This window comes from Tribolium madens, unplaced genomic scaffold (assembly GCF_015345945.1).
Source record: "Tribolium madens isolate multiple individuals breed KSU strain unplaced genomic scaffold, Tmad_KSU_1.1 Scaffold_91;HRSCAF=231;Tcas5.2_LG7, whole genome shotgun sequence".
NCBI classification, from domain to species: Eukaryota; Metazoa; Arthropoda; class Insecta; order Coleoptera; family Tenebrionidae; genus Tribolium; species Tribolium madens.
This window is the reverse complement of record NW_025401063.1, coordinates 3,177,878-3,185,315: the sequence shown is the minus strand read 5'-3', so window position 1 is coordinate 3,185,315 and position 7,438 is coordinate 3,177,878. Positions and strand designations below refer to the sequence as shown.

At 35.3% G+C, this 7,438-nt stretch overlaps 3 protein-coding genes across 3 annotated transcripts in view; 2 read left to right on the top strand and 1 right to left on the bottom strand.

The window, feature by feature from the left end:
• The window catches only part of LOC123011741 (ubiquitin-conjugating enzyme E2 R2), an 8,104-nt gene extending 7,514 nt beyond the window's left edge, over nt 1-590 (top strand). Inside the window, exon 4 of the mRNA XM_044409334.1 lies at nt 4-590. Coding sequence (XP_044265269.1) covers nt 4-183 — 180 coding nt within the window. The 3' untranslated portion in view covers nt 184-590. The remainder of the gene's footprint in view (nt 1-3) is intronic.
• A 1,620-nt stretch (nt 591-2,210) lies between these two features.
• On the bottom strand, nt 2,211-4,292 carry LOC123011013 (double-strand break repair protein MRE11). Its single transcript, XM_044408259.1, has 5 exons — nt 4,127-4,292; nt 3,935-4,079; nt 2,901-3,888; nt 2,689-2,843; nt 2,211-2,642 (listed from the first exon to the last, which is right to left on the bottom strand). Exons 1-5 carry the CDS (start codon nt 4,209-4,211, stop codon nt 2,348-2,350), a joined length of 1,668 nt encoding a protein of 555 aa, XP_044264194.1. The 5' UTR covers nt 4,212-4,292; the 3' UTR covers nt 2,211-2,347.
• Nucleotides 4,293-6,644: 2,352 nt separating this feature from the next.
• LOC123011565 (prolow-density lipoprotein receptor-related protein 1) overlaps nt 6,645-7,438 on the top strand; it is a 50,117-nt gene continuing 49,323 nt past the window's right edge. The window contains exon 1 of the mRNA XM_044409067.1: nt 6,645-6,918. Within this exon, the coding sequence (XP_044265002.1) occupies nt 6,834-6,918 (85 nt within the window). The 5' untranslated portion in view covers nt 6,645-6,833. The remainder of the gene's footprint in view (nt 6,919-7,438) is intronic.

Sequence of the window (7,438 nt, the reverse complement as noted above, 5' to 3'; positions counted from 1 at the left end):
CAGGTGCCCCTAACTCTGGAGGATTACTGCATTAAAACGCAGATTAAGCCAAACACATCCGATTCTCAGGTTGAAATGACAGATTTCTACGACGACGATTATGACGAAGACTACGACGATCCCTCGGACGGTTCAGAATACGCCGACGAAGACGACAATGACAGCGGCAARGGAGAGTCGTGATCGAGCTAAGCGTCCCGATTGCCCTTTATTTGTACATTTTTTTAGTTTAATTTACTCTCTAATTTTACACGCATATTTTTGTAGATTGAAAATAGAAAGTGTTTTTAAGAATTACCTACAACTCATTTAACGTAAATGTGGTCATCCTAGATAATTTATGTGCTATGGAATTTAATTTCGTTTGTCATATAGTCGAATATGATATAATTTGGAGTGTTACAATAGCAAAAAATATCTTGGGTGAGCTATCAGCAAGACTGTAACTAACACGAGAAAATGGTTGCAATTTTTTACGATCTCAGTTTAACCACCGGTTCTTATATCAATTGTGTACATAATGAACTTATCGTGTATTTGTCTCTTTAAGTATTTTACTGTTTTGATAAATAAAAGTGCAGCTAGTGGAATGCATTGTGTGGATAATATGACTACCCATCTCGCTAAGTTCGTTACTATTTTCTAATCAACATGATCAGTATTTTGTCCATAAAAGCGGATTTACAACAAATTAGCTCAAATTGTGTTGTTACGACCACGGATGAATTTCTGCATTCATTCAGGCTTGTGTATTTCACAAATTGAACAGAAAATAAATTATTCAATTACCAGTTTTTACTCATTACTCGGAATTCAGTGTTGCAGGGGCAAAACAATAACACATCTCGACAATGATTCGTAATTTTGAACAATTCTTGAAAACAAAGTCGATTATTTAGGCAATTTTTCAAACACTTTCTAAATTATTTGGGCCTATTATTAACATTATTATTATTGTGTGATGTAATTCTACCATTTAAAAATTGACCAGTTTCAAGATGCCACAAGGTAGCTTATCACTAAGGCTCGGATTAGATGCAAAATGCATATTTGTTATTAAGAGGTATATAAACAAAATTCTAAGTTTTCTATAAAAATGCATATTTTGGCAACTTCGTGCATATTTTAGGAAATATTGCATATTTTCTTCAAAAAATCACAAATTTCCGATTAAAAACTTCAGTTAAAGTTAAAAATTGTTTAAGACAAATGATTACAAAATATCTTAAAGAGAAAACAACCGGTAATTCGTGAGCCGAACTTAAAGAATTAGTATCCTGAGTGTTTCCTTTTTAAATTCGTTTTATACAGGGTGAATATAGAGTATGAAACCAAACGTTTTTTTTAAATCATTTGCCTCCAGAAAATAATAATTAATATAAATAAAAGTAATATAGAAATTGTGATCGTATTTTGAGAACGAAATTTTGTCTTGTTTTTGAGTTGTGATTTGTCGAAATTGCAATTTGTTATTATTTTTTTWAATTTTATATAAAGTAGGTAGATAGTTGTAATTCTTAAATCATAACCTTCATGAGAAAAATGTTTTTTTTTTGTATACGATTCCGAAAATAGCCGTTTTGGAGACGCATTTGAGTCCCTAAAATGAGTCTTTTCCGGACTCAACAAAATAGTACGTAAAATGATTATTTTAAGTACTCAGTCCCCAAAAACAGTTTTTCCAGACGAAAAAGTCAATTTGGTTTCTATGGTAGGAWTTTTTTTTTGATTAATAAGAGGTGTGAATTGCTGCTTTAACAAAAAAATACTTTGCAAAATTTATTGTACTCGACGATAAAAATGTATCCAAACTTTGATTTTTTATTGTTAAAAGTTTTGCATATTTAGCATATGTTGGAGCATTTTTTTTAGTATCTTGTGCATATTTTTGTGAAAATACGCGCATATACAGGGTGCGCCAGAACTCGCGTCCCAGAGAAAGGTAAGATACCAGGAACATGGAAAAAATTTTGTACTTTGACTCTAATAAGAGGAATCAAGGCAGCTGTATCCAAAATTGTAACTCTGTTTAATGTTATTTGTGGCTTTTATTGGTAAAATTTTTGTTCCTTTATTAAATAATTGTAAAAAATCATATACAAGATCATCCAGTAGGTACCTACTTAACACAAATTTTAAAAAATCACTTGAAACCAATCATTTTAATTCATAAAAATTTTTGCCACTGTGTTGAAGTCTTTTGCATAAATATGCCTTTCTAAGGTAAGTATTACGTTTTCCTTCCAAAAATATGCAACGCAAAAATAGTTTTTTAATTTTTTTTTTAGATTTTTATTAAAAATAAGTCTTAACAAAAGTAAAGTGGTAACAATTTTTGCCCTAAAAATTACTTCACCCTTCCTCGGCCTCGTCCGCCCCTGGACCCCCGCCCTCCTCTCGATCCAGGCCCCTTCGCCGGCCTGCTTGACGCACTCATAGTGTCAGGGGCCTCATCATCACTATCAATAATGGAAATTTCGTCCCTTCCATTGTCTAGATCCTTTCGTCGATTTTTATCCCCCAAAATAACTTTAAAATCTTCGGCAGTTCGCAAATCGCGAATTTGTTGAAAACAGTCTCTGATTTCATTCTCCTCTGGCTTCAATTCAGCCAATCTCTTCATAATAAATTCTTCTTGTTCCCTGAAACGATATTTTATTCGAATTTTCGCAGAATGAAAATACAAACATCAACAAGATGAGAGGAGCATCGATATCGTTTGATTCCATGACTTTAGTAACAGCTTCATTGAGTCCAGTCACCGACAAAACGGACAAGTGGTTATCTTCATTGAAATACTTTGAAACCACGTCTATAACACTATCGTAGTGTTCATCCTCCAACTGAAAAAATCAGATTAGACTGAAACTCCACTTCAGGAAAAAAATCAAATTTTGTACATCTATGGGCTTCACATTAACACCAGCATTCTTGCACTGCCTTGCTTTCTTGTAACTGGTGCTAAACTTGACAATATCTTCAGGATTTGCAACTCTTTCAATGAATTCTTGCCCAAATCTTATCGGATTAAAAACCTGTCTGTCGTCCTCATACTTGACAACTAATCTGATTAAAGGCAACATATCTCTCCTGTTCAAATTGCCCGCTTCCGTGATCATATTTTCAATTTCCTTCCTGACTACGATTTTAGTCCGTTCAGAATGCGGTATTTTCCCTGCGTAAGTCTCGGGAGGCTCGATCGAAATGCATTTGAAAATAAAAGGCCGAACTGTTTGCAATTCAATGGGATGGAGGCTAAAATTCTTCCCGCAAACCCTCAAAAGTCCCACTTTTTTACACAGSGCTTCGCCCTCGGCCAAAGACGTCGCTACAGTGCTCCCCGGCTGGGTGATATAACAGTTGCCATCAATCGAGGAGGTTGGTTCAATGCGACAATCGTGCTCGTGGCCCCACATGACCAAATCGATGAACTCCGGGATGAACGTGTCCGCAATGAAGTTTTTAACCCCCCGATTGGCRCGATTTTGGTGCAGAATGAACATATTGAACCAGTCGTTGACATCTTCCGGTGTTTTTGTCGTAACTTTTTTATCGAGGAAGAGACGGGCCAAACGCTCGTCGCGGATGTGCGACAGGCCGTATAAAGCCAACTTGGAGGCCCCCTTCTTGAGCAAAATGGGGTTTATTTCCACTTTGGTGACGTCGTCCCAACGCCCGAAGTAATTCACGAGACCCATCGACGAGAACAGGTCCAAGGAGGAAACTTGGTTTTTACCAGAGGGGTCATCGTGGTTCCCATGAATCGAAAATATAGGAACTGAAACGTTTATGTTCGGGTCTTCGTAATTSACGGTYTTGTTGCCTTGGAAGTGGAGGGAAGGGTCGGAGAAGAACTCGATTTCGACCGGTTTATCCCCGAAACAATACCTACAAACAAGTGTAAACTTGTCGAATTTGGTGCGGTTTGACTCACTTTCGAATCAAATCAATGGTTTTCCTGATGGTGTCAGGTGGAGGCCGGGAATCGTGGAATAAATCGCCCCCGTGTAAAATAAAATCCACGTTTTCTTTATTTGCAATTTGTAGTATTTCCTCAAATGTGTGAAAAGTGTCATTTTCTTGAAAAACAGAACTTGAATTTTTCGTTTATTTGTGGTTAGGTTACCTCGAATGGGATTTGATGACCCGTATCCTATATGAAGGTCTGTGGCAAGCAAAATTCTGAATGTGTTGTCGTCAGACTGATCCATTTCGCAAAAATATCACAAAATTTTAATTTAAAACTTAATAAACTCTTCTCGCGCCAAATGTCACTTAACCTCACTTTTGTTGCCAACATATACCTAGGGAGCTACTTGCTGGCAAGTATAAAATCACAGCGGACCAGTTCACTAGTGGTTATTTTTTACATATTGAACAAAATAAAGGAAATAAACTCTAACCACCCACAATCTTTGTAAAATGTGGGCCTTTTTGTCACAATTATTTTAAATAAAATTATAATTTATTTAAAAAAAATGTAATAATAGCATATGCCAGCTTGTTATCATAAAAAATCAAAATTTCAACCCATTCCAAGAGCAAGATTTTATTTAAAAAAAATATTTTGTAGAGATTTTAATGCCCTTTCAACCTGGGGCAATAAAAAGGTGGCACATCGTCGATAACACATAGAAAAAAACTAAACACCCTTAAAATTAATAAAAAATCAAACTTGCCAAGCTCTTTTTTCAGGGTCGGATTTTTTTCAATTTTTTATTTTGTAGGGCTTTTTGGGGAAACTTATAATTTATACAGATTTGTCAATAAGATATTACCACCTAGGATTTGAACTTWRAGGAAAATTACGTTTTTCATGTTGTTTTTAACTAGAATTTTCAGAAGTAATTTTGAATGTTTAGGGTTGGTTARCCCTTGTTGCTGCCGGTTGACGTTTTCTGTCAACCTGCTGTCAACTATCAATTAAATTATCCATTCAAGCTGACAGGTGACTTAACCTAAATGTTGACATGACTTACGATATCTTTTGTTTGTCACTAGAAWCCAACTTTATGGCAACCTATTCACGAATATCCCTAAATCCTAGGGAGTAATTTCTTGTTGATACGACAATAATTATACGCTGCAAAATCTACCGGGTYACTTTTAATGTTTGTGACAAAAAAATCTATTGTCAACACTGAATTATTGGTAATTCTTTTTTATTTATTATACAGGTGTCCGGAAAGTCACGCACCTTCTTGAAAGGGAGTAATTGGGTAGACTTTAAAGAGTACTGAAAAAATGTTTAAAAAAACTCTATCTGTCAAAAAAAATTGACATTTATTTTTTGACATTTGACATTTTTAATGATACATATATATATATATTTAATTATTTAGTAAAGGTACAAATATTTTGCCAATAAAAGCCACAAATAACATTAAACAGAGTTACAATTTAGGATACAGCTTCCTTATTTCCTCTTCTAATAACCTGTAGCAAAAAAACTTGGAAATATGTTTTTTCAACAGYAATAAATAGAGTCAAAGTGCAAAATTTACTCTCATAACTACGAAATTTTTATTGATATATTTTTTTAAACATTTTTTTTGTTGTCTAGGGCATCACCCTGTATATCAGAATGTTGTAGGTGACGGCTAAATCAGCAGTCGCSCGTCGTAAACAAATGACAATTGCCCATAAAAGTTTGACGTTTAAATTTGAAAGTTAAGGTTGCCAAACTTAAATTTAAAATTTYACACCACCTTGAGGTAAAAAATTATTTAGTCACCCGGTAGTTATTTATACATTAATTGTGCGAAATGACTGTTTTTTTGACGTGAGAATATGCTATTTAGGCATTTGAGCGTTAAAAAAACAGTTTTGCAAGGTTTTTTCTTCAATAATATTTAAATTAATTTTTTATAAAACATACTTCAAAAAATAGTTGCCATATTTCTGTTAGTGTGTAAAATGAGCATTTCCGGTCTCTTAATAAAAATGGCTAGTTTGGATGTGTGAAAAAAAAAACTTCACACATGGTAGTCGAAAAATGTTTTGTTTAATATTTGTAGTTTTAAAAATGTAATTCTAATAAATATTATTCAAAATTATTAGTTTCTTATAGTATCTAAAGTAACAAAAATGCTCATTTTCATTTTTTTAAAAGCCTAAAATGATGCACTTTTGCAAACACTTTATTTTAGTGTTTTCAACTTTTTTATAGTGCTTCAAAATGTTCTTTTTGAAACATTTACAAAACATTGTTTTTTTGCGAGTATTTTTTGGTTTTTTCAGTTAGTACCCTTGAGCAACAACAGACTGAAGTTATCTTGTAAACCAATTCAATTTTTTATTTAAAAGCTGCAAAAAATAAAGTTTGTGTAGAGTTATATTTATTTTGCGTTCCACTTAGTCCAAAAACCCCAAATGCGCCCCTGTGTTTCACCCCCATGGCCATTTAGAGCAGCATGTGTCGCGGACGCCCACCTTAAGCGAGCTTTCGTGTCCTTCCGTGTGGCGGCAGCACCATCTCCACTCTTCTTTTTCTTCAGCCAATCCCAACGTTAGATCAAGAGACAAGATAGCGTCCTTTGTGATTGCGACAAGGATGCCCATCGCCGACACTCTGCACTCATCTTCTGGGATAGCGTTTAGCTGAACGGGTTTGGATTGTTGTTATTTTTGTTTTCAGTGCGAAAGATACTCGGCGTGTTGTTCATCGACCGTTTCGTCTTCAAACTTCGTCAAATTGAATGAATTGTGAGAAAAACCGCGCAAAATCCGCAATTTCCTCTGAAACTGTCCGTTTGTGTGCAATGACCATTCACGAAAATCGCTTTGTTCGGCGATGTTGGTGAAAAAGTGAGCAAATCCAGAGTGCCGGCACAATGAGGTGCGATTTTTTGCTGGGACTGTTGCTGGTCGTCTGGGGGGCCGAAGGGGGCACCACGAACGCGCCGGTGACCAAAACAGGTGAGTGAAGGGGTGGGACAGGGCCGGGATTTGGCCGGAGGTTAAGGACGTGTTGTTTATCGAACGACGACTTATTAAATAAATATTTATTATCGCTTTTAATGATTTCAAAGTTTAAGTTTTTGGGGGGCGCAAAGGTGAACGCGTCAGGCGCTGGCTGCGGCCGGAGCGGGGCACTGATGCGATTTCCGGGTTTGGAAAAGGTGCAAAAACGACGAAAATTGGTACTTGGAATAAATGAAATAACAAATAAATTTTGTTGTGTGCTTTTTTATTGAATTTTATGAGTCAAAAAGGTAAAAAACTATTTCTGCTTAGTGGCCTGTGATCCTGTGAATTTGACAGATGTGAAAAATTTGTAAATTTTTTACATATTGCCAACTTGCTAATTCTAAAGCACAGGTCACTTTAGTCCAGATTTTTAAAGGAAAATAAAGCATTTCATTATGAGAAAAGGTGCAAAAACCACGAACTTGATGCTCGGAATGAATGAACTAACAAAAAATTGTTACTGTTGCGT